The sequence below is a fragment of the Lissotriton helveticus genome, chromosome 4_1 (assembly GCF_964261635.1).
Source record: "Lissotriton helveticus chromosome 4_1, aLisHel1.1, whole genome shotgun sequence".
Lineage (NCBI taxonomy): Eukaryota > Metazoa > Chordata > Amphibia > Caudata > Salamandridae > Lissotriton > Lissotriton helveticus.
In genome coordinates this window covers 299,100,574-299,127,443 of record NC_136063.1, presented here as the reverse complement: position 1 = coordinate 299,127,443, position 26,870 = coordinate 299,100,574, and the positions used below count along the sequence as shown (strand labels likewise).

The window sequence follows — 26,870 nt, the reverse complement described above, 5'->3', positions numbered from 1 at the left end:
AGAGTGCAAAGCAAGGCTGAGACATGAGCAGAGTGCAAAGCAAGGCTGAGACATGAGCAGAGTGCACAGCAAGGCGGAGACATGAACGTCAAAAGTTGCAAGGAGAAGGCAGGGTCAGTAAAACAGGGAAACTGTCTGGCCAAACAAGGAAACTGTCTGGCCAAACAAGTTGGAGAAGTGGGGTATTCAAGTCCAGGTCTCTAAGAAATGCAAACAGAACAATTGTTGGACAGAATGCAGAACGTCGTTTTTGCTCCCCATGCCATTCCAGTTTGAAACCAGCCATATGCACATCAGTCTTGACCCTGCGCCCCATGGGAAAAGTCCACCCTGAACTGCCAGTCCAAGTCCTCCCTGGACTAGAAACAAGCATCCTAGGACCGGTTTCATCAGCCAGGCTAGCTTGAGTGGCATGGAGAGCACTGGCCCACGTCTGAGCATACCGTCCATCATCTGTGTGTGTTTTTGCAGGTCTCTAAGAAAAGCAATAAGCAAGACCACAGGCGCCCCTGATGCGCACTCACGTGGAAGCGATGCAGGAAAGCGTCCGGCCACAGCACCAGCCAGGCCGGGCTGATCAGACCCAGTTTCCCAATTAACGGCACTGCGATCGAAGCGGCGAACCAGTAGCGCGTCAGCAGGGGGATGCTGCGGAACCAATCCCCGATGTCCGACATGACGGCAACCCGGGAGGGCACCGCTACAGCTCCTCAGCTGGGAAGGAGCGGCTTCTTCACCAGGACATCCACCCGAAACTGTCCCAGGCTGGCACCAGCAGGCACAGCGCGCATGCGCAGAGCTCCCCTGACGTGTCCACTCAGAATTCGACAACCCCACGCCATTTCCGGGTTACGGATTCAGGAACTTCCGTGTTTGCTTGGCCCGGCCGCTAATGGGCGGAGCGTGTATCTTCATCGAGTTGTTGCAATACGTTTGATACCGTACAGCCTAATATTGGTTTGATGACTTTAGAATGGCTTCCCAGTAAAGACGGGCACGACTACTGCCTCGCGCGCGTGAAACTCACAAGCGGAGCACGGAAGCGATACCCGTCGAGGGCAGGGTGTTCACAAAAAATAGTAAATATGACACGAATGTTTCCAATCCTATATGCGACAGTGGCGCTTATTAAAACAAATTAACCAAAATGCCAGGCATACATAGAGCACAGTAGGGCTTTTGACACGTGTGTTTGCAAGCCTGAAAACTGAGTTATATGTGCAGGAAATTTCGCATTTGCTCAGCAGCGACGTTCACAAACTATAAGTTTGGGTTTTCCCTTCAAACTTTATTTACAAACACCTTACTACCCAGCATGCATTTCAATCTCATAGCAACCAAGATACTCTTCCTGGTTACCGTCCAACTGTCAGCTTTGCGTGCGGCGGGCACGCTGTGTGCGTGAAGCAGCTGCTGGAGCTTAAGGCATTGACCTGCAGGATCACCGTTCTGCCGCTACATTCGTGTTCCCTGCCCAGCTTTCTTTCACAGAGACGTTAGTTCGGCTGTTTCTGGATCCACCGACCTTTCCATAAGGGCTTCACGAGTGCGGCTGAGTCAGAGTTTTGAACTTTTGCGCGGCGTGCAGCTTCTTCCCTTACCGAGGGGGAGAGAGTGAACTATCGGGTCCCTGAGATTGGCGACCATCCAAGATGCAGAGCACAGATATAGCATGCAAGGAGACTGGGAAGATCTGGCACAGGAAGCCCACCCCTTCATCCACCGCAGGGTAAGGACTTGGCTAGAGCGCTACACGAAAGACCTGCAATGGGGCAACTTAAAAGTATTGAGCGTTCTTGACACACCTTCGTTTGCTGCAGCCAGTTTCAGTATTAAAGTCTTTCTGGTGTAATGTTTTCTCTCCTTCAAGTTGGAGGTAGATATCAGTGACAACGCCATTCTTAAACAGGCATTTACCAAACCACAAGTCATGGCTTCTCTAAAGGGATTTTTAAAAAAAATAATTTGACCAGCTGGCAGGAGAGTTGTAACATAGGTACCAGGCAACTTCCAGTTTGCCAGATCCGTGTACGATTGTCCGATCAGATCTTCTCTTTGGAATCCACATGGTACTTAATAGTCCTTAATGTGTAGCGTGACAAACAGGACTGTGGGTAATAGTATCCAGACAATAAATACGGACTCGAACTCATGGCCTGTGCACAGTAGTGCAAAATTATTTTTCATGCATACAACAGGTAAAGCACAGACTGCATCAGTGGAAGCTGCTTACTTACACAAAAATGTTTATTAGTCCATAGACACCAACTTTGAGGCGAGCAATGGCACTGAGAATCTTGAAGTTCTTTATTGCTCTAAGAAGGGGTATGGTGCTAGAGTTATCCCGTATTTCGGGCAGCAACTTCTTTGCAAGTTTAAGTTCACTTCTTATTCACAAGTTCAAGTTAGCATATTGTTCGACTAGCATCATATTCACGGGTACTGTTTTATATAAAACATTATCCATTTACTGAACATCAAATAATTCTACAAACTTCGTTTATTCAGACTTTGCATTGTCATACTATGAATATATTTTTGTCAAACAAGACACATACCCATATAAAGTATATTAAGATTTACAGTGAGCCAAGTAAATTTTCCAGTAAAATATTAGTCAATTGTGCCACCTTCTAGATTCATATAAATCTTGGGAGCTGTTAAAAAACTATCTTAAGAGGTGACTCCAGTGGGTGACTCTCCTATGTAGTTAACGTCTGAATAAGTAATCATACTTATCCTACAGAAAAATCAAATTACCTCTCAAATATTTGTTTCCCCCCCCAAAACACCATATCCTCCTACAGGATCCCTGAGGATTTAGCCTCGGCCAAGTAATATTTACCCTCCAAAAGTGTGCCAACTGTGCCACCTCCAGGCAAATATTCATATGGGGTAACAGCCTTTACTGCGTTGTTTATACCATGTTCAGCCTTTACCACGCATATTTACCATCCATGTTTTTACAACTTATATGCTCTTACAACACATGCTTTACCACGCATGTATGGTAAGTTGGTCTCCCCCCCCCCCCCTCAAATCTTTTTTTTGATATATATGTATATATATATATATATATATATATATATATATATAAACAATGCATGGTAATGGCATGCGTTGTAAAAGCGTATGCATTCCAAAAAAATAAAAATCGGGATAAAATGCAGTGTAAAGGCATGCAAAGTTTTCCCCCGCTTTATTCCATCATACAACTTTCATATGAAGATTTTGACTATAAAGTAATTATCCATTCTCTCATGAAGGTCAACTTGGGTTACCAGTATTTCCATTGATCCTAATAAATGTAGCATTTCTTTACCCAACCGGTATGTCAAGTGTTTGAGCCAAGCACAATTTGTCACCTATACCTTGATCCTTTCCTCTGAAGTTGCATCACAATGTTTAGCCTAAGGCAAGCCCGTCCGCGGCCAGGGCCAGAGATGCTGCCCGTTTTATTAGCAGTCGAAGATACACATATAGCCGCTCAGAGCTGATCTCCATTAGGCCCTCACCCTGTCTCCATTTGCCTTGCTCGACACTCCGGGATCCTTAGGAGGATTATTCTTGGTCGTGTTGTGGGTTTTCTTTAAGTGCTGTTAGTCCAACCAGTTGCAATAAGGACTGTAACTCTAACTGTTAAAACCTGAGTCGGGTCGTGGACAATCGATATTTGCCCGGCGGTATTGCCTCTGTGACCCTCTAGTTATTTAATCAATGAAGAGGCAGGCGCTGGAGACTGGAAAGCAGGAAACAAGGTTTTTATTTTCTCCGGAGGAGAACACAACGAAACGGACAGAAGGTATCGTTCTGAGGTGCTCTAGATACATTTCTGAGGCCTGGCCTCTTATACACTGTTTTATGACTTTATTGTAGATTACACATTCATGTTAAAGCTTTGATGTATGGAAAAGACATTCCCGGAACTCCCCTTTGAGCCCGTTCCCACACACATTTACAGTTGAAGTCCCCACCCTAGTCACAACAGGTGATGAGTATCACGCAGCTGGATATTCCGCCGATTCACGGAATGTGGGGGGTTTGATCGGATCTCATGGAGTGGGGGCTTTGATCAACCCGGGGATCCTTTGATGGGGGAAGCTTTTTATTGTACGGGGAGGGGCAAGGAATGGTATCGGCAGAGCTGGGTGTCGGCCTGGGAACGGGGAAGACAAAACGGGCACACGGGGAAAAAAAGGGGGTTTGCATCTAAGGGCCGGAGATCATGAAAGGGAAGCAGGGAGGTGTCGCGCTGGGAACAGGATGAGGGCCTGGGGCAGAGCAGCGCCGAAGAGGGGTTTATGACTCAAGGCAGGTGCAAGCAGGGGGTGGTCTTAGTGAAGGCGAAGGGCTATGTCAGGGGCCAGCGGCATGCAAATGGGTTCGTTCTGCTCGGGGCATCTTAAAAAAATGGCGGGCGCGCACGACAAAAGTGTGGCATCAGGGGAAGAGGCAAGATGGCGCAGATAATGTTCACCAAAACGTACTAATTTTCAACAGTCCTCCCTTTAACATATTCAAGACATCTTGCTGGTTCATTTTCTACTCGGTTCTATTGTGGTGGGGTTCATTTTCTACTCGGTTCTATTGTGGTGGGCATGAGAAAGAAAACGGTAGGAACCCTAGAGGAAAAGAGTTGTAAACAATACATTTTAACATTTCTAGTTTTTAGGAGGTGGGCCTATTTGATAAACTTTGATCAATTTGTTTAGCAGGAAAGTCATAGGAAATGCAATACAAAAACGATTCTGTAGCGAGAGCAGCAAGCATATTTCATACTGGCAGGTTATTACATATATATCAGGTTCGGATTGGAGCATGATCAATACAATGGCGGCTGGGAGAGAAATGAGGTCTAGCAGAAACGGCGATTGGGGATGTCAAATGTTCGAAGTTTAACGAGTTCTCATCATTCTTTGTTGCCTTTCGTTGGCGCTGTTGAGCACCGGCGGTGGAGCTACAAGTCCAGCTCTGTTCTAAGTTCTGCGTTGCAGGGCACGACCCTTTCCTCGCGTTTCTGGTCGGAAAGGTCCTTATCACCCTGTGTCCTTTGAGGTGATTGTCAGAAAGTTCAGATGGAAGAAGAGCGTACAAAACAGTCCATAGGGTAGGTCAGAGGAAAAGGGGGATGGAGCAAGGCCAAATTAGGAACAAACTAGGGAAACGAGAGACTTCAAATAGGCGGGCGTGTGACCGAATTCAGAGAGCGGGGACTTGTCGACCAACACTGGACATCGAGCAGGGGCATCAGGTCGACCCTTTCTTCTCATGTTGTCGAAAACAGTGCCTCGTCCTGCAGCTCTTTCCTGTCGTGGTCTCGCCTTGGCTAATGTCGCAGGTATTCCTTAGTCTGCAGTCAGGCCTCGTGCTCCCACATCCGGTCCTTCTCTCCTCCAACAGCAGTACCCTTAAACAAGTTTGAAAAGACAGTCTTTAGAGAATTTGCAGATGAAGATAATCAAAAAGTCTATTTCTCTCCCAGCTCCAGGCAAAGAATGAAAATGCCCGTTATATTAGTGTTCACAACTGGCATATGAATGACCGGTGACGGGCCTGTTGGATTTACTATGATTTTCCTTTACAATTATTTATTACAGTCACGACAGTTCATCTGATGGTGACCCACCTTTGTGAGACGAACCTGGCAAAGATATGCCGTTCTCTAGAGTTTTTTCATTTACAAAGGGTACTGTGAGTCGTCAACATGGCACTACACAGGTATTTTGCTGAGAGACGAACATGGCTACCTGGTTTTCAACTACTACGGGGTTCATTTCGATGATTTCTTTACCTTGGACTAGTCTGTTAACCTTGTAAAACATCATTCTGGATCCTACGTAACCCTTTACAGCCCGATTACTTAATTAGGAAGGACAGGGGTTTTATGGGAAACAACCAGGGACATAGGAAACTTGTGGGAAGGGCATAAATCGACCCATCTCTCACAACCGGAAATGAGGGGTAGTTTCATAATTCCAGTTTTTGGGCGGTTGATACAGGGGAGGTAACAGGGGTGATCATTTTTCCGGTTTGGGTATTGCGACAATTCGGGGAGGGGAGGGTCGCGTATTCTGAGGTCCTTGTTTTATACCATAGGAGCCGCTGACATGTGGTTCCCTTATTTCGGGTCAGATTAGGGAACCTCTGTCGTCTTACCTGTCCTTTCCCTTACGGCCCAACCTCGGTTCATTGACTTCTAGCGGAAAAGGAGAGGTAATGACGCGGCCTCAGGGTGATTGTATTAAAGACACGTTTTTGTGCAAATACTGACGGTATTTGAAGCCAATTAGGTGGTGTGCTAGGGGTGGCAGTCTGCCAATTTCGGGGCTAATCACTCGGAAGAGTGGGAGTGCAAAAATAGAGGGAGAGGGAGAGGGAGAGGGAGAGGGAGAGGGAGAGGGAGAGGGAGAGGGAGAGGGAGAGGGAGAGGGAGAGGGAGAGGGAGAGGGAGAGAGAGAGAGAGAGAGAGAGAGAGAGAGAGCGCAACGGCAGGCTAAATAGTACACGTGCAACAGAGAGGGTGGCAGTGTATTCAAGAAAGGCTATTTAGTGCATTACACAGTAAAGGGCATTCACGGGTCTGCGTTAGAATCTTGTAATCATGCAGTTTGAGCATTAGACAGGGTAGAGGGGACGTGCCTTGAGAAAAAGGAAAGAAGAAAGGAGGTACCATTTTGTCGCACTTCTCGCATTCTCGGTCCTTCGACCAGTTGGGTCGACGCCTCAGTCACACACACACATTCCCTCATAGTTTCGCATCATACGTGACATGGGTTCATTCGTCCGGTCTGGTTTAAGGGTGATCACTTTTTATCAGGTTGTGCTAATTTTCCGGGTTTGTTCGATACGTGAGTAGTTTGCAGGCGTGCGTAGATACCACCTTGCGGCGCTAGTCCGCTTCGTGTATTAGACATGGCAAGGCTTCAGATCTTCGCCACACCTCGGCTGTAATCTCTGATGTAACCTGCAGAGGGAGGGAAAAGGGGGGTGGGGGAGACAGCATTCGCGCATATTCAAACACATGGGTTCATAAGTCCTTTACTTACCTCTTACTCGTCTTTCCTCCTCGGGGCAGGGTCCCCGGGGATATGGTTTCTGGAGTCGAGGGGGGTAGTGTGTCCATATAGGTCGTGTGCGGGGAAACGTAAAAAGGAAACCAGAGGTGCTTAGTGCGAGGTATCTAGTTAAAGGATGTATCTCACTATCGGGATCCTTAAACCTCTTTCAACGCTGTGGCGTTCTAAGGTTCTTCGGTTCTTGGGTCAGCTCCGTTCCCTAATACTTTGGAACGTTGTACTTTATCACATTTACATTATTTCATTTCACCCTCCTTTTACATTCCCTCATTTACACCGTTCGTTTTACCCATCCTTGGAAGTCAAGGTCTTCCTCTACGCGAGAGTTCATGAGTCAGTCGCGTACTTTGAAGGCGGAGTGTCGTGTTGTCGATCCGATCCGTCCTCCAGGGCTGGGCAACCATCTTCTTTTAACCTTAAAGAGAGAGCAGAGTAGGGTGCACAGAAAAGAACTTTCCCACCGATCCCACATTTTTTTTTTTTTTTAAATAAAGCATGCAATACCCGTCCATAGTTTCAAAAACTTTATTTTGCAAAATCATTTCAGCATGAGGATTATGAGGGTGCGGTCGTATTTGGCCGGTCGTGGCAATGGCTAAAGTGCGTACAGTGGGGGGTGTCGTTTGCAGCAATAAAAACATCGGAAAGTTTTACTCATTCATTTGTAAGAGACTAAAACGTCTATTAATTGGCTGGGGGCTCGGGGGCATTTATTTTCATAATTTAGAAGCATAATCATAATAGTGGTAATCAGATTTCCTATATGCATACCGTACGTGTGCGTCGTAAATGAGGTTTACATCAGTTATAAAAATATAATACATCGTACATTTGTAATCAACATTTGTAACGGGGATCCTTTCATACTGTTCGTCGAGTGAGTTCTCCTTGTCTTTTCTAGCCAAGTGTACAAAGGATCATATAAAATCTCAGAACATCAAGTTTATATTAGTGCGAAGGAACACCACGAGGTGTTCGTAAGTTCCGATTGATACCAGCGCCATTTTGGGCGAGGCCGGCTCAGTCCGGAAGCAGCATCAGGGGGAAATGTTTCCCATTACTGGCAGTTTGGACCAGAGTCCTTTTCGGCAGTTCTAGAATTCATGCTAACAGAAGGAGTGGCAATGTCATGTTTGCTTCGTTGGCGACCAAGGCAGCCGTCCCTTATCGGAAGCCTGCAAAGGCCGAAGGTTCCGCCGGGGACCTTTGTAGGATCTTCAAGGCTGCGGAGATGCTGTCGGAGATGGGGGCTCGTGCTCCAGGGGGCAAATGTTCGAGTTATATTGCCGGTCAAAGTTACTCTAGTGGCCGGGGCCCGCCTTCCAGCGGACCCAGACGCCATTTTGAGGCCCTATAGGGGCCACTCTCGTCGAGTTTGCAAGAGTGGGAGAGATCCTTCGGAGTGAAAGGAAGAGGTCCCTGTTGTGTGAAAGCGGGACGTTCAGCTGGGGTGCAGCTGTGATGCCCCCACCTGGGGGGGGGGGGCGAGGGAGACTCGTTCGCATCGTCTCCTTCTCCCGGTGCACTCCATGCCGCTCCTTTTCATCGCCCCGCATGAAGGTCTCTCCACATCCGGTGTTTCCCAAGTCCTGTGCTCAGTGCTGTGGGAGTATGGTCACCTGTGGCGCGCATTCGGCGCGGCACGAGTATCAGTGCAGTCATTGCAGGTTCGGTGTTCCGAAAATATGGCCACCATTGCACGTTCGGTGCTGCGCAAGTATTGGCACCATCGCCTGACTGGGGGTGTTCGGCGTCGGGCCGGGGGCTGGGAGACCTCCTATCGGTGGAGGTGGGAGAGGCTCGTCCGCGTCGCCTCTCCCTCCCAGCCCAACTTGGACAAATTGTTGTGGAGGCACGTGCAGGACATCCCGCCGTCCAGAGCTGCTGCGGCTGTTACGGAAGAGAAAAGGAAGAGGTGCCTCGTTCTTCTCTGGACATGTGGCGGGACTACTTAAGTCTATCCAGGCCCGTTGCGGCTGGCTGAGGAGACATGTGGCGGGACTACCTACAACTGCCCCGGCTGCTGGCTCCTGCCTCTCCTCCGGCTCCCCCATACGTTAAGATTTCCTGACCAAGAGTTGGCGGCCGGGCCCGCCTTATATGGGTTGCCGTTGGTTGGGCGTAGCCGTAACCCTGCCCTACTTTGGAAGGTTCCAGAATGGGGGGGGGGCGAATGTTCTGTTTGACTTTCATTTTCTACAGTTTACCGTTATCATTCCTTGTTTGTTGTGCTAAATTAAAAGTTCAAGTTCATTAATGGTCTACGGATTTTGTTTTACCATTTCTTTCTTTCCAGGTTGCTTTTATGCTAAGTTTCTGCTAACAGAGGTTGAGTAACACGGAAACACGTGTAGAGGGATGACGCAGATTTGTACATTACATACACACAAACTCAGACGGGGGACAGTACAAGTACGACATACAAAGACCCAAGACGAATATAAAACAGTTATTGGTCATAATTATCTCTTTCCGTCTGTGAATTTGAAACGAGGCTGGGTTCCCGTCTTGACGTTGCCCGACCTAGGAGAACTTGAGCATGCCGCTGAAATTGTCCTGGCGAAATCTGTGCCATCGGGCATAATCAAACATGGTGGTTCTGTCTGGTCTGTCTATGTAAGTCGGGTTCTTCTTTGTCTCGCGCTTTTTCTCGTACTGCCGGTCTGTCGTTCCTGTCGGCCCTTTGCCTTTACTCACGCTCAGTAGAGTCGGGCATTGGGCTTTCCAGTGTCCGACATACCTACAAAAAGCGCATTGGTCTGGCCCTAAGTCTGGTCGTCTTTTGCATAGTGTCGGGGGATAAGTTGTGGGTAGCGATGTCCTGGGGTTGTCCTGTCGGTATATTTCTCTACTTGGTTTGTCCTCGTCTTTTCTCTGTCGTTGCATAGCCTCTCTGCGCCACATACCGAGACTGTCGAGCATAATTGGCGTTGTCTTATTATTTCGAAGGGCTATTTCTAACGTTTCTATTTTATCAAGGTCAAAGGATCCTGCCAGTGGCCACTGTTTGTCTTGACTCTCTTCGGTATACCTGTGCCACAATTTATTATAGGCTATGGTGACTAATCCATAGTTTATGAACATGTCCTTATTAGGGGTGCCTTCTAGTGGAGCTATATGGTCCACCTCTAATAAACGGTCCGGGCTAAACAGGCTATTAATCAGTGGGGAGAAGACAGACATGACGGCTCGTAACGAGGGACTAAAAGTCAGCACTGCCTATCTTATCACTAGGTGCAAAGACTGGACAGAATATTTCTATTCAACGTTGTTTGCAGGCAGTGAATACCTCATGGATCAAAAAATAACAAAAAGACCAATAAATAACAATGGGGAGAATGAGTAGGTCCGCAAAGATCTGCGTTACCTACCCTTTTCACTATCTGCAAAAAGGGTGGTCTCTTCCTTGTTTGCAGACAGGGAATCTCCAGGAAACAATAGTTTTGCGAACAACAGTTCAGTTTCAAGTAATTATTGAGTGGGGGAGAAAAAAATAAGCACGGCTGCTGCCCTACCTATCCTCCACTGCTTGCAAAGAGAGAGCCCGTTGTTTCTCCGTTTGTAGACAGTGAATCTCCAAATAAATAAAGAACAATACTAGTATTTTTAAACAATCAAACAATCAAGCACTCATTTCGCAACTTGTCGTGATTACACGACCTTACCCGGACCATGTGGACAGTTTCTTGTCTTCCGAATCCAGCGCCCGATCGTCCTCTTTTTCTCGTATTTCTCACGGCACTCCTGATGGTCCCCAGTCAGGACCGTAGATCACTCGAGAGAGGTCTGTTCGGAACTAGTGAAGTTCGGATGATCGGCTGCCAGACGAGGGTCTATTGGGCAAGAGCTCTCCCGATCGTTGCAGTCGTTCACTCTGTCGTCGGGACCTCTCCCACTGGATCCACGAGTCGCTGATGGGCCCCACGCTTGGGACGCCAATTGTTAAAACCTGAGTCGGGTCGTGGACAATCGATATTTGCCCGGCGGTATTGCCTCTGTGACCCTCTAGTTATTTAATCAATGAAGAGGCAGGCGCTGGAGACTGGAAAGCAGGAAACAAGGTTTTTATTTTCTCCGGAGGAGAACACAACGAAACGGACAGAAGGTATCGTTCTGAGGTGCTCTAGATACATTTCTGAGGCCTGGCCTCTTATACACTGTTTTATGACTTTATTGTAGATTACACATTCATGTTAAAGCTTTGATGTATGGAAAAGACATTCCCGGAACTCCCCTTTGAGCCCGTTCCCACACACATTTACAGTTGAAGTCCCCACCCTAGTCACAACAGGTGATGAGTATCACGCAGCTGGATATTCCGCCGATTCACGGAATGTGGGGGGTTTGATCGGATCTCATGGAGTGGGGGCTTTGATCAACCCGGGGATCCTTTGATGGGGGAAGCTTTTTATTGTACGGGGAGGGGCAAGGAATGGTATCGGCAGAGCTGGGTGTCGGCCTGGGAACGGGGAAGACAAAACGGGCACACGGGGAAAAAAAGGGGGTTTGCATCTAAGGGCCGGAGATCATGAAAGGGAAGCAGGGAGGTGTCGCGCTGGGAACAGGATGAGGGCCTGGGGCAGAGCAGCGCCGAAGAGGGGTTTATGACTCAAGGCAGGTGCAAGCAGGGGGTGGTCTTAGTGAAGGCGAAGGGCTATGTCAGGGGCCAGCGGCATGCAAATGGGTTCGTTCTGCTCGGGGCATCTTAAAAAAATGGCGGGCGCGCACGACAAAAGTGTGGCATCAGGGGAAGAGGCAAGATGGCGCAGATAATGTTCACCAAAACGTACTAATTTTCAACATAACTCCTCTTCAGCACCCGTTGTAGTGAAACTAAAAGGCAGGCTGTCAAACTGCAGATCCATGCCCAAACACGCGCTGGATATTTTTCAATCCATCGAAGACAATAACTGGGACTTTTTGTTTCTGACGGAGACGTGGCTTCGGGATGACACCAACCCCGCTTTGACCTTAGCTATCCCTGAAAACTATGGCATAGTCTGTGCCAACAGGCAAAATGGGAAACTGGGTGGTGGAGTTGATACATTTATATGGGAGATAGCAGCCTCTAACTTTGATCAATTAGATTCCATCAAGGGTTTATCTTTTTGTATTAGACTTTCGGCGTCCTCTTCTTGCTCTGGCCTGCTGCTCTATAGACCTCCTAATTCTAGCCTCAACCAAATTCCAATCCTGGCTGATTATATCTCCCAGGCTAGTATAAGTTATTCTAATTTTATTATGCTGGGGGATTTGAATCTGCATGTGGATGATCTCTTCTGTCCTCATAGGTCCAATTTTATCTCCACATTAACTGGGTGCAATCTTATACACCTGGTATCCCACCCAACCGACAAAGCAGGTCATATACTGGACTTGATTTGTACTAGTCTACCTGAGATCATTGTTCACTCTCCGCTGCCAGTAGCATGGTCATATCATTTTTTGATCTTTCTTATTTCAGCTGACTAGCACTGGTAGAGTCACCTCTATTCCTAAAGAGTACAGTAGAAATAGGAGGAGACTTACTCCAGAGTACTTTACACAACATCTAGGGGACTCTACGCTCTCTCTCTCTCTAGCGATCTCAATGACAGTATTTTAAATCTTAATAAGTGGGTTGGTGTCCCGTTGCCGCCTGTCGTCCTAAGTGCCGTTAATGAGGTCGTCGATCTGCGTACATACACAGAATAGATGTCAGTTGTGTGTTATTGTTTTTAAGATGTATAAACTGAAGAATAAAGTTAAAAAAAGTGGGTTGGTGATGCGCTTGATTCCCTTGCCCCTTTGAAAGCAATAAAGTTACATAGAGCTCTCTCCGCTGCTCCTTGGTATTCAGAGGAGTTCAGATCAAAGCAATCTGCCAGACCCCTACGGATGATCATCCGAAGCTGACCCCCAGTATTGTGCTCTCAGATCTTGCTGATGTATCTGCTGAAGTCTCCCTCCTTGAGTTGCAGAAGTGCAAATCAGGTTCCCCAAGTGACCCCTGGCCAGTTAAACAATACAGCGCTTTTTCAGAACTCCTCAATCTCCATTTGGAACTCTTCACTTAGACAGGGTATTTACCCTGCAGTGTGGAAACATGCCTTTTTCTTGCCCATCTTAAAAAAAGTTAATGCAGATCCAGATATTACTAGCAACTATAGACCTATTTCGCTGTTTCCTGCCCCAGCTAAGGTCTTAGAAAAACTATTGTATCAGCAATTTGAATGTTTCACTGGTGAGAGGTCAGTGGCGAGCAGAGAGCTGAGCGCGGTCAGTGGCGAGAGAGAGCAGAGCCGAACGGGCTAACGCTCAGAGGACGCCAGCCCGCCACGCCGCGCCGTGCTGAGAGACATACCAAAAAAGGACCAAGTGGTCGTGAGGGCCATGGAACCAGGGAACCCGGACAAGGAGGTAGGGGGACTGCCAGCTTCGCCGTTAGCGGAGAAAAGGTGGTGAACGGACGGGCTACGCTTACCCGCTACTCCTAGTTCGCCTGCCGGCTGCTGCCTGCCGCCCGTCCGACGTCGGTCCGGGCTCGGGCGTGGCGAAGAGCGGGTGCAGACAAGGGTGCGAGCGTGGGTTCGGTCCCCCGATCCACAAGTCCGTCGACTTTGTTCAGCTGCCTGGGGGGGCGCAGCAGCTCGGTCTAGCAGCGCCACGTCCAGTGGTGACTTGCGGGGGGAGGCGCCGAGGCAGTGCACTGTTGGGAGCTTGTTGGGTCCCAAGTTGCTGGCCGGCAGACGATCTGGCCACCGGCCGAACTCGACCAATTGAGCACCTAACATAAACAACACTTACAGGACCAATAACATCAATCCCTACCGTGACTCCCGTTGTCACCCAACCAATCGCCAGTAAACTAACCTTGACACAGAGCGAGAGTGGCAAGTGGACTGTGGCTGCAGGAAGTGTGAGCGCTGGGAGCTAATGGAAGTCAAGAGATAGCGCTGTGACAACAACACTCCTGCATACACCCCTAACTGCCGCTCTTGTAGTGTAGTTCCTATTAACCCAATAGGCTCTGCGCATTGGAATAATATCTTCAATAGTATAGACGTAGGACAGAGGTTAACTAGGTCTTCTACTGACGATATTAGACTTAAGTTTTGTGTGCCAGCTAGCTCAGAGTTCACTAGAAACTTTCTCGAATAGGCGAGGAGGAGTTTAACCTCCCTGGATAGACAAGAAGGGATTTAGTTTCTGACAACCATAGAACATGACAACTTTGCTCTCCCTGATCAAGAGTATATCTCCAGAGTCGTGTGAAAACAAAAGACAACTATTTTACTCAGTCAGTACGTGCATACTTAGTTCCACCAGATTGTAGAGAAATAAGAGATGGGCGTGTTTCAATAAAAAGATGTTATTTATTGATCAGTCTCTTTTTCTCATACAAGAGAAATGAATCGCTACAGTAGCAATACTTAAGGTTAAGTAAAGTGCATACAGTAAAAGCAGGATTATAAAATAATACTGTAAAAGCATTGATATGGTTTCTTAGCCATATGATACTTTAAAATGGATAAAAGATATACATACATATATACATTGACTAATCGTACTCAACTGGTGCTTCTAACTACGCCTACCCCGGTGTACCTGACCTAAGCCTAATACGTGGGAGGGAGTAAGTAAGTAGCAGTTTAAGTTAAGTTTGTTTGGCCAAGAATCTGACTCAAGAATTCTCTGTAAGGGGTTAGTCAGTTCAGTACCTGGGATTTAGAAGGCAGGAGGGCTGGTATCTCTCTCTCAGGACTCGGTATCCCAGTTACCCGCGAAGGTAAGCCGGAAACGCCGGAGGCTGGATTTCTCGGCAGGAGAAAAGACAGCGTCTCTCTCAGCGCGTCAAAAAGGGAGGGGCAGCGTCCGTGGGCTTCCTGCATCAGCTGGGCTCTCCGGCAAGTAGCGCTGCTCCAAGCTCATCACCACCGTGTGCTTGCTTAGGGAAGCGTTGGTATATTTATACCTGAAAGGTGCCGTGTTTGACGTAAGGATGGACATAATACGTCAGTAAGGATGTCATAAGAACTGGTCGTTCTTGCATTCTTTACAGGAGTTCTCGAACGAAATCAAAACAATAGCTACGGGGGATTTCCCAGGTCTGCTGGAGGTTTGTTTTGTTTTGAGAACTCGGTGTGCTTTCTAGGGGGCTGGATGAATAGGGCTTGCTTAATGTGACAGCATGCACTATGACTTAATCTGAAAACGGGATACTGTGCCGTTGTATGGATATTAGTGAATTATAACTGGACAAGGGTCAGAAATAGGAGTATCGATATAGGTACCTAGATAAACACACTACACCCACTCCACGCTTTTATGTCCATATTTACTAACTAAGCAATAGTAAACATAACTAATAGTGCATGTGTATACCGAACCACCCAAAAATAAATTTTTTGCATTTGAAAATAGGCATATTCGAAATACACGAAAAATGAGTATAGGTACTGTATGTATTCAAGCAGTGTAATCATTCAAAAAAAGGATGCACAATTTCTCTCAGCATGAATGATTTGCGAAATTTACACATGAAATGACTCTTAATACAGAAGAAAAAGTGCGAGACCATCTCATCACAGATAAATACAATTACTTGTACATTAGCTAGAGGTTGAGGTAACGTATTGTCCCTAGAGTTCCTAAAGATAGAAGCTCTGTTCTCTAAGAATAGTTCTACTGTAAGCAGAAGATAAGTGCCAAAGGGTAAATATTTTGGATTTGGGAGAAAAGTTTTCACTTTCCAGGGGAGAGGAGAGAAAAAATAGTTCACAGTAGCTTTGTTTTCCCAAAGCTGAAGGCCAAATTCAGAGTTCAGGGAACGCTATGTGTTCGTTTGTTTAAAGTTATTCTCTCTGTTCGGGTGAAAACATAATTCCAGACAGACTCTCGAAAAAACAGTCTATCGCTTCTGGTGAAAGTTCGACCAAGTTGGAAAATGTCGCTATCATGCAGTCATGGGCATGTTCGCTTTCAGTGATGTTTAGATCAGTACTGCTTACAGAAGGTCGTACCTGGTTGATGCTGCTCTCATCCTGTACTTCACTACCCTTCAATCGTAGTGGTGAAGTCTCCACGAATGCCGTCATCAGGATAGGTAGACGCTGGGGACAGCACAATGCATGAGCCTTTACTGGACCCAACAAAGTATCTGCATCCAATGGTACTTCTGATTGTAGTGTAAGACAGGTGTCCAACACGCATTCTTCGCCGCATAGCATGCATCTTAATACAGGTAAGACACAATTCTGCCATATGGGTCTGAACGAAAGAAACCAGGTCATATTTAGATCTCTTATCCGGGCTAATCCAAGGACTTTAGTTATGCGGTCACGGTAGCGTATAGCTAGGATCGTTTCTTCCATTGTTGCTGGAGTCTTGTCTGTGACATGTTTTGCCATAACGAAGCAGGAGTAGCAAAAATAAAATGCCTGCTACGAGTCCCAACAGGAGAGTAAGTCCGCCAAAGATGGAATGGACGAAATTTGGAAAAATACCCAGGACTGCTTTGAATGGGGTTAACAGTCCCGAAAAAACGGTCTTAAATACACTCACGATACCATTTGTATCAGAAATGTTTAAGATTTCGTTTAGCATTTCTGCGAAGTGTAGGGGGCAATTTGTTGATAACAAGGCATGTATCTCACCTGTTGTCCTTGCAACTTGGAGATCATACGTTTCTTTTGATGACGTCAAATGGGTTGGCGTCTGTAGGAGCACAGTCTTCATTCTGCTTAAAGTATCAATTCGAATAGAAGAGATATTCAAACCGGGCCACATTTTTCCCTCCCTGTCTGGAGTGTCATTCGGAAACAATACTCGCTCACAGCAAATGACCATGGATGTCACGCTTACTAGATAAGGTTTTCCTGGCAGCAAGCCACAACATCTGTGATCCACAATTATAATATAGCTCCTTTTAGAAAGCCGTCTAAAGAATGGTTCTATTCGTGCTGCAGGTGTGCCGAGCTGGTGGCATGAAAGGTTATTTGAAGTCCCCTCGCAGGCCCCATGTAAACGTATGCCCTGACACAGAAGTATACCACTTAGTGATTTTTCACAATTGTTACCACTAAGAAATACACTCTGTCCCTTATCACTGTAACATATGTGTGTGTATAAGGTAAGTTCCATGTTGACTTGATGTATCCTTTACCCAACCTTTCATACTGGCCTGCCTGTATATATTTTTGACAGTATCGAAACTGGAAAGTTGTTATCAGAATAGTTATTATCCCATGTATTATCCATTCAATGACAGGTCGCTCTGACATTGTCAATGGTAATCTCTCAAGTTTTCAATGCTCAGAATTGTATACTCTGCACCCTTTTGTGCCAAACTGATTTGTGTATCAGTAAGGTTAAAGATACTGAATAATGACGTTGTGTTGATTAAACGCCAAGGCACGTAGCCTGAACGCAGATTTTGTAACGTCCAACCAAGCTGTACAATAGAACGCAATTGAGACTGACCGTGTTGTAACATCAGTAAGTCTTGTTCTATTATATCGATTGCAGATGATACAATACTGTCCAGTGAATATATTCTGGAAGACAGTCATTAACCCATTGTCCACAACAGAAAGTGATTTTTCCAAATTAACACGGTCAATTTCCCGTATTTTCTCTGCTGTTTCAATTGGAGTTACTTTCCAAGCTTCATTGTAAGCTGCACATATAGAGGCCGCTATGAAACGTTTTTGACGCTATTTGCGTGGTCCCATAATGAAATCACGCAAGTCAGCACCTTCTTTAAGTAAAGTCAAGTGTTGCTTAATTTCTGCCAGTGTGGATGTTTGTAGCCATTCAAGGCAGAGTTTCCCTACACTGTAAGTAGTTACAATCCCTGGATGATGTCTCTGGGAGTATCTAGGGTCTGGCCTGGTCAATTTGAACCCCTCTTTTTTTGTTCAGGAATCTATATTGACAGTTATTTGTGTGGGCCAGATCAACCATTTCTTCCAATAAGGATGTGTTCTGTTTTGGTTTAAAATATGGGATACGTCTATCTCAACATCTGTAGTGCTATTACTGTCGGGTGTTGGTTTTGGAATAGACGGTTTGTTTAAGTCTTTAATTTTGGCTAGGCCAAGACAGGTTGTCTGTTGAATTGTATCATTCAAAAATATATTTTGTTCTGTGATCATGCAGGCTCTAAATAATGATTCTAAACCTTGCACTTGCCAATCTTTTGTACCCCAGATTGTCTTCGTTTCAATATTTTTGTTCCAGAAATCAAAACCGAATGTTTTCATTTTTTCAAAAAATGTCTCTGAATAGATCAATTTTGTGTTTGTAAGCATCGTTTTCATTCCTATCTTATTTAACAATTTGAAATAAAATGTTTCTGCATCACTTGTGTTAAACCCTGAGAAATAAGAACATTTTTCATAAAATGTTTTTGAACTAACTTTTGGTGGAGTAGCACAATGTTCCCATTGGTTATAATTTAAAACATTTCTAGGTTGAGCAGATTTATGCAGATAATGGTTACCATAGTGGTTATAACAATACATCTGGTCATAATTAGATGAACCTTGTAAATAATCATGTCCTGTAAATTTAGCTGACATCACTAGATCTGACATCATATCATTAATACTTTCAAAGTCCCAATCATCAGCGAATGTGTTTGGTTTTACAAAGTCACTCAATGAAATCTTGAATTGATGAGGATACTCCAGGAGCTCGACCGGACCATAGATTTCGTAATCAGTTCTGTCCCATGCTACCCCACCGGGTATAGGATTGGCTGTGAAGTTTACTGAAGAAAGATCTATTTTCTCGATGCGTGAAGACTTGTGTGGTTTCAGGACCAAGTTGATATTCTGACTTGCTGTGTCCATTGTAACATATTTTCCCTCAATGAAATGTCCCAAGCATAGTACCATGATGAGCCAAAGTATGAGGATGAATACCCCTAGTGTCACCCAAAGTTCAATCCATGGAGAAATCAGATATGTTTTCTTTAGTTGATGGAAGAGTTCCTTTGTTTTGTTTTTAAAGGTTTTTGTTGTTGGTTCTTCCTCAGGTTCACTTGGATCCTCAGAAAAATCATCGAAGTTGATGAAGTAGCCAGATGCTGTTCTGTCAATTGTTTCAATTGCTTCTGGATTCTTTTTTGCCTTTTGAATTTTCTTTGTTTCATTAGCATAGTCTGTGGTTACATCATTGTAGACTGGTGTTTCTTGATGTAAGATTTTGATTTGGGTTTCAAGAGGTTTAAGTTCCATGGCTTTGTTGCACAGTCCTTGTTGATTCACTGTAGGTTTATCAATTGTGATTAGTCTCTCAGTTTGAACCTATGTATTTGTAGCAAACTTTGGTGTTCTACTACTTCTTGGGAGTCCACTTGGCCTACTACTTGTTATCGGCCACATGATTGTGGTTTAACCAGGTCGATGGATACAACTCGGTTCTCCTTTTTACCAGCAAGGGGCGGTAATACTACTGATCTTGTCCCGTTGACAGACAAGACAGGTACTGCTTTTCTGTAAGAAGGCCCAAATTCCTTCTTCACCGCGATCTTCTCTCTGACCAGATCCCCGATTTTTGGAATCCAGACAGGCCTTGCTGGGACAGGTGGTTTCTCTTCAGTGGCTGTTGGCTGTTGCTTCAACTTTATGTTGCTCAGGTCTTTTCTCTTTTCGTTTAAGTCCTGTAAAATAGCCAAACGATCTTTGATAGCAAAGCATTTTTCTTTAACCACTGAAGTTTGACTGTCGAGGTCCTGGATTAACATTCTAGTCCCAAACAATAGTTCGTACGGACTGAGACCTCTCAGAGAATTTCTTGGTAGATTGTTAAGACTACGTTGGACACTTATTAAATGTTTGACCCTCCCAGCTCCCGAACCTAATACCTTTGCCGTTATAGATTGCTCTATGCCTTGGTTTTTTCTTTACACCATCCCGTTTCCCTCAGGAAGGAAGTGATAAGAGTCCCGCAATGCAATGCCCATGCTGGCCATATACCCCCCATAAGCTCGAGAGCTAAAAGCAGGGCAATGGTCAGAATGTAGCATGCCCCATGCGTATATGCCATTATAGACTCGCAAATCTTTTTATAACAGTTCAGACGTCAGCCGAGAGCTGGGGTCTACATTTTAAGTGATGATAGTCTCTATATGTTAATTTGACGCATTAATCATACTGGGTTTTATATATTTATTGTTTAATCCCGTCTTGAGCGAAGCGCCATGGTAAAACACCGTCTCGGTCGCCACTGCGATCTCTGTTGCAGTTTGGACAGTTTTTTGCAAATATGTGATGTTGCAGGCTCATTCCTGGCCACCAGTATGTGGATTGCAATTCTTCCAGAGAATCTTTTAGTTTGAGGTGTCTAAGACCCGCACCCATATGTGCGTCTGCTATTAACAAGCCTCTCCTGTTCGTGTTTGGAATTACTCTATCCCCCACTCCAGGGATTTGAGCAAAAGGAACGGAGTTTGCATCGATTATGTATGTATAATTGAGTGGATAGTTGATGGGTAGCGCTGAGCAGTCGCCTTTTGATGACGTTTTCACCGCCAGCCTTGTTTCCCCCGTCAATGTATTTTCCTGAACGCTTTTTTGTAGCTACGGAAGCCGATTTAGTTGCTTCCGCTGTGGCTGTCTTAGCCAATAAATTCCCTGCAGCGTGAACGCCATCACGCTGATGACTCGGTGAGTGTACCACGTGAGTCTTTGGTAGTTCTTTCTGTAAAAGAACTACTTGTTCCCAAAGCGATTTTTGCTTTATTGTGGCACCTGTGTCATCTTTGTACCCGTTTTCAACCCATTTCTGCAAGCCGTTATTGTATGATTTGACGCAGTAATATGAATCGCACACTATTAGTGTCGGGAATTCGCGATCCGCATTATCTAGCGCCATTTTAACGCTATTATTTCAGTTTGTTGTTCTGAATTATTTTCCACTGAGTGTGTTTTTGTAAACAGAGGTTTCAATTTATCTTCGCGCCACACGTCTTTTGTAATCTCGCATGTGGCGTTATAAGCTTGCTCTCCCCAAACTGAGGGCTGAGCATGTCCGTCTGTATATATTACACAGGCGTACTGTCGTATGGGCAGAATGTCGCTAGGCAGAGGATATTCTCTTTCATATTCTAGATTTTTTAATTTTTTCATTTCCGGGTCAAAATAGTATTTCACTCTGTCTGTAGCAAGAGAATCTTCCCATTGTATCCATTTTGGATTTAGTGCCATTGTAGGTAAATTACATGGGCTTGTTAATGCCTCAAAGGCTGATTCTGCTGTTCTGACTGTAATCCGTCTGCCGTCAGCTTGGTATCTTTCTCTTGCTACAGCTGTTTGAACCGCATGAACAATGTTTTCCTTAATGCTGAATGTTTTTTCAGCTTCTGTGTACAAATGAGATTTATAAGCTATTGGTACCGTTTCTCCCTCATTAGAGGTTAGGTATGTGAATCCGCATCTTCCTGGGATGACCCGAATCACAAGGTTGCGTGTGTTATCGCGTGTTTGCAGTTTTGTTTTAACTAACATGTCTGTTTGTAAAGATCTCAAAATTTCTGTGTGTTTTTGAGTCCGATTGATTCTTTTGAAATCTGGTCTTATTAAGTCATAGAGAGGTTTAACCCTCTCCGCGTAATTTATAATGTAAGTTCTTCCGAAATTCAGGAAACCTAGAATTGACTGTAAGTTTTTCAGCGTTCTTGGAGCTTGGATTACAGCACATTTCTCCAGGAAATTGTCGGCCAGGCTTTTGCCTTCACTTGATGATTCATATCCTAAGAACAGGACAGTTAGATGGGCAATTCTTGATTTTTTTAAATTGAATTTGTAACCCTCTGCTGCGAACCCAAGTATTATGGTGTTCACTCTTTTCAAGTGAGTATCCAAGTCATCATCTGTTAGATAGATGTCATCGACATAAGATAATGCCTCGTCATCATATATTTGTAGTAACTCTGTTACTCTCGCTGAGAATAATCCTGGGCTGTTCTTGAACCCCTGGGGCAAACGACAACATTTTTTCTGCGAGCCATTTATTGAGAAAGCGGTCAAATATCTGCTTTCAGGTGCTATATTTTGACAAAAGAATCCATTAGAGATGTCTAATGTTGTTTTGTATTTTTTGCGCACTATGCTATTCATTAGTGCTGCACTGTGTGAGTTTTGTACTGCAAAGGTTTTGCAGCATGAGTTAAGGTGTCTGTAGTCCAAAACTAGACGATATGAATCATCTGGTTTGGAGACAGGAAACAAAGGATTGTTCATTTGTGAGGTTCATGTTTCAATCACCCCCTGGTATTCAAGTTGATCTAAGATCTCCCTGACCTGTTTTTTAGCTTCTTGCTTAATTGGGTACTGCCTTTGTGCAGTTGGTTGAGAATTTAACTGGATTTTGTGAGGAGGTGAGTCCTCATCCCATCCTACGTGGTTTTTATATAATGCAGGAGCTTGGGCTACTGCCCACTTTCTTGCAAGTGTATATTTTCTATGTATTGGAATGTGATTTGAGAAGGCAGGCATAATCATTTCTTCGCCATGAGGGCACTCCCTGAAAAAACTCTGGTGGCCAGTCTTTTTCAGCTAAAAGGATGTCATAGCCTTTGGAGAGGTTATCCCAAAATAGACCCCTTATTTTCCTAGTCTTATCTCCCTCTATACGTAACGTTACTTCGTATATTTTATGAGGTTTGCTAACTCTGGTATCTGCAGTTTCCACCTGAATGTACTCATTCGTGTCCACTGTCTCCAGATGATTCATCAGGATCTTGCGAGCTATGCTCACTTCTGCTGCGCTGTCTAGCATTGTCTGAGCCCACTCTCCGTTTTTCAGCTGTGTCCTCAGGATCCTCGGCATGTTTGATTACTTTAATACTGGCTACCTTCTTCTTTGGAAATTGTAACTTTTTACTTTGATGAGTAGGTTCCTTGTCTTTGGACTTGACGTGCTCTTCCCTGTGTTCTGACCGTCCTCTTCTTTCCGATTTCTGCGAGGAAGTCTGAAAAGATCGAGATGGACGTGTATCAATATCTTGATATCTATCAGGTTTCTTCAAATTATCCCTATTTCTAAGGTTGTATTTGTTCTCAGAGGGCTCCCTCTGGGGAGACTTGTGTCCTTGGTCTGGAGATCTTTCTCTCCGCCGAGGAGACCTTCCTCTGGACTGGAATTTCTTCTCTTTGGGAGTGGATTGTTTATTTCCATCCCAGCTCTTTTTTGGAGTGTTTAGATTATTTTTAATAAATACCTTTTCAGGATTTTCAGTTAGTTGGGGTTTCCCTGGTTTTCCACCCAAACTATCTCTTCCTAGTTCTTCCTAGGATTTTTCTATAATTCTGGCAAGTTCAAAAGGTTGTTCTGCTATATCTGTTTCTTTCAATCTTTGGCGGATCGCCACAGTTGCTGCTTCCCCCTTTATGTTTGCTAGTAATATTGCCGAGACCTGCTTGAAGTCTTTCAGTAATTTCATACCCAGAGTTAAAGCAGGTTCTGGACCGTATTCATTTTGAATCTGTTTTAGCACCTCTGGTATTACCGCCATGGACGGAACACCATGTGTTTTTGTGTAAATGGAAGCAAAGACTGTACCCCAAGTGTCACAGTCCTCCACATGTGGAGCGATCCCCATTGGAAGACAGTCAGAATTCTGTGTTTCTCAGTAGGGGTAGTATCCGGAAATACTGCCTCTATCTGAGGGATTTTTTTTGTGCTAACCAGAATGGAATTTGTTCCCTTTTAATGGGTACTTTACCTAGACAGGACTGTATGTTCTGTGGTGTGATTTTATTTGTGTTCCCCTGATGAGGGGTCAGCTGTGGAATTTTAATAGCTGTTTGGACTGTTGAAGTCCGCATTACATATTGGACTCATTGTCTGTGTATTTTAATCAGTTGTTTTAACTGTGCTAATAGTTCTGGTATTGACATTTTTTCAATATCTGGATGTGGTGTGTAGCTGGCTAGAACCGGCCACGTTGCTCCTGGTCTACCTAGTGGACCGAGCCTGGTGATGTGATCATTATGTTTTAGGGCACCTTTAAACCAGAGCAGGTGCTCTTGGTATTTGAGTGGGATTTCCACCTCCTCGAAAGGAGTGTACTCATCCGGTGGTTCCTCTATTTTGTAATAGTGGAACTCCTTTGTTACAGCGTTTGCTGCTGGAAAGTTTATCCATGAATAGAATACCTCTGTCTGCCGATATTCATGTGCCTCAATTACGAATATGACTGTACCACCTCTTGATGTAAGTCCATTTTCTATAAGTTTTAAAGTTATAGTTTTTCTTATGCTGACCGGGATGAGTATTGCGTCCGGGTCAGTTTGCAGGAGACTTGTGTCTTCCTCTATGAGACGAGCTGCTATTCTAGCTGTCTCTCTTTCTTCTTCAGTTTCTGACATTTTTCCTGACAGAAGTGTTTTTGTGGCAGATCAGGTTTCCACGGAAACAAAGATTAGATGCACAATGTTTTGGAACAGTGTATCCTTCAAAGTTGAATAAACCAAAAACTATACATAGGAGTCTCCTCCTACTAAGTTTGGCGGATTTAACCTTTGACCCACTCCAGACGTCTTTGGAGTTTTATGGGAGAAAGGGTCTGAGTGGAAAAGCACGACTGAGTTACTCTAATGCCTTGCGTTAGTTTTATCGCCTTACCAAACCGTTGGGCGCCATGTAGTGTAGTTCCTATTATCCCAATAGGCTCTGCGCATTGGAATAATATCTTCAATAGTATAGACGTAGGACAGAGGTTAACTAGGTCTTCTACTGACGATATTAGACTTAAGTTTTGTGTGCCAGCTAGCTCAGAGTTCACTAGAAACTTTCTCGAATAGGCGAGGAGGAGTTTAACCTCCCTGGATAGACAAGAAGGGATTTAGTTTCTGACAACCATAGAACATGACAACTTTGCTCTCCCTGATCAAGTGTATATCTCCAGAGTCGTGTGAAAACAAAAGACAACTATTTTACTCAGTCAGTACGTGCATACTTAGTTCCACCAGATTGTAGAGAAATAAGAGATGGGCGTGTTTCAATAAAAAGGTGTTATTTATTGATCAGTCTCTTTTTCTCATACAAGAGAAATGAATCGCTACAGTAGCAATACTTAAGGTTAAGTAAAGTGCATACAGTAAAAGCAGGATTATAAAATAATACTGTAAAAGCATTGATATGGTTTCTTAGCCATATGATACTTTAAAATGGATAAATGATATACATACATATATACATTGACTAATCGTACTCAACTGGTGCTTCTAACTACGCCTACCCCGGTGTACCTGACCTAAGCCTAATACGTGGGAGGGAGGGAGTAAGTAAGTAGCAGTTTAAGTTAAGTTTGTTTGGCCAAGAATCTGACTCAAGAATTCTCTGTGAAGGGTTAGTCAGTTCAGTACCTGGGATTTAGAAGGCAGGAGGGCTGGTATCTCTCTCTCAGGACTCGGTATCCCAGTTACCCGCGAAGGTAAGCCGGAAACGCCGGAGGCTGGATTTCTCGGCAGGAGAAAAGACAGCGTCTCTCTCCGCGCGTCAAAAAGGGAGGGGCAGCGTCCGTGGGCTTCCTGCATCAGCTGGGCTCTCCGGCAAGTAGCGCTGCTCCAAGCTCATCACCACCGTGTGCTTGCTTAGGGCAGCGTTGGTATATTTATACCTGAAAGGTGCCGTGTTTGACGTAAGGATGGACATAATACGTCAGTAAGGATGTCATAAGAACTGGTCGTTCTTGCATTCTTTACAGGAGTTCTCGAACGAAATCAAAACAATAGCTACGGGGGATTTCCCAGGTCTGCTGGAGGTTTGGTTTGTTTTGAGAACTCGGTGTGCTTTCTAGGGGGCTGGAGGAATAGGGCTTGCTTAATGTGACAGCATGCGCTATGACTTAATCTGAAAACGGGATTCTGTGCCGTTGTATGGATATTAGTGAATTATAACCGGACAAGGGTCAGAAATAGGAGTATCGATATAGGTACCTAGATAAACACACTACACTCTGTCAGCCGCTGCCGTCAGCGGGTCAGCGGCAACAGGTAGTGTGAGCGCTGGAAGCAATAGGAAAGCGCTGTGATAACAACACTCCTGTACAAGCCCCTAACGTTGTTTCTGTCATCATAACCACCGCCTCACAAACGCCAAAATGACAGTAGCGAAAAGCTCCAAACAGCCACAAAAATTGAAGAGACAAAGCGACCAAAGCGAACAGCAGTAAGGAGGAGGTTTGTGCTACACCTGATCCGCACCCCGTTCGGTACAAGGAAAGTAGGACCGGCACGGACCCCCTCAAGGGTACTAGCGTCGACTAGCGCGCAGACTGTCACGGCACCTTGCAAGTATCCCAGTCAGCACCCGAACTAGCGGCAAGTAAACATGAACACGCGAAAAACAACACTAATCTACAAAAAAAATAAAGCAAACCATCTGGGACCATCTGAGGGGAAAGATGAGATCCGGGAGGCCGAGAGTAAACCCACCAAGAAATATCAGGAAGAAGGCCAAGGCCAAGATCAAATCGCCTGCTCACACCCAGCAAGTCGACCAACCCCCCCAGTCTAATATCTCCCATCTACTCGATTTTTGGAACAGTGAAACCCTCCGGGAAGTTCACGTTCATGAAGGACCCGATGTCCGTAATCTATTCAACAACCGATAACCACAAACGGCCTACAGAAGCCAATGACTCCGAATATCTGTAGCACAAAGACGGAGACAAAGGACACGTCGGCCGCCCAATCAGTCCAACCTGTTACACCCACAATACCAAACGGAATTGAGACGAATCCTAACTGCGCAGAACAAGATCGCGATCCAACGATACGCACAATGCAATGCCAAGCCCAA

At 45.1% G+C, this 26,870-nt stretch overlaps 2 protein-coding genes across 2 annotated transcripts in view; one reads left to right on the top strand and one right to left on the bottom strand.

Annotated features, from left to right (window-relative positions):
* The window catches only part of DERL1 (derlin 1), a 75,424-nt gene extending 74,578 nt beyond the window's left edge, over window positions 1-846 (bottom strand). The window contains exon 1 of the mRNA XM_078686823.1: window positions 525-846. Within this exon, the coding sequence (XP_078542949.1) occupies window positions 525-677 (153 nt within the window). The 5' untranslated portion in view covers window positions 678-846. The remainder of the gene's footprint in view (window positions 1-524) is intronic.
* A 514-nt stretch (window positions 847-1,360) lies between these two features.
* TBC1D31 (TBC1 domain family member 31) overlaps window positions 1,361-26,870 on the top strand; it is a 670,562-nt gene continuing 645,052 nt past the window's right edge. Inside the window, exon 1 of the mRNA XM_078686822.1 lies at window positions 1,361-1,729. Within this exon, the coding sequence (XP_078542948.1) occupies window positions 1,653-1,729 (77 nt within the window). The 5' untranslated portion in view covers window positions 1,361-1,652. The remainder of the gene's footprint in view (window positions 1,730-26,870) is intronic.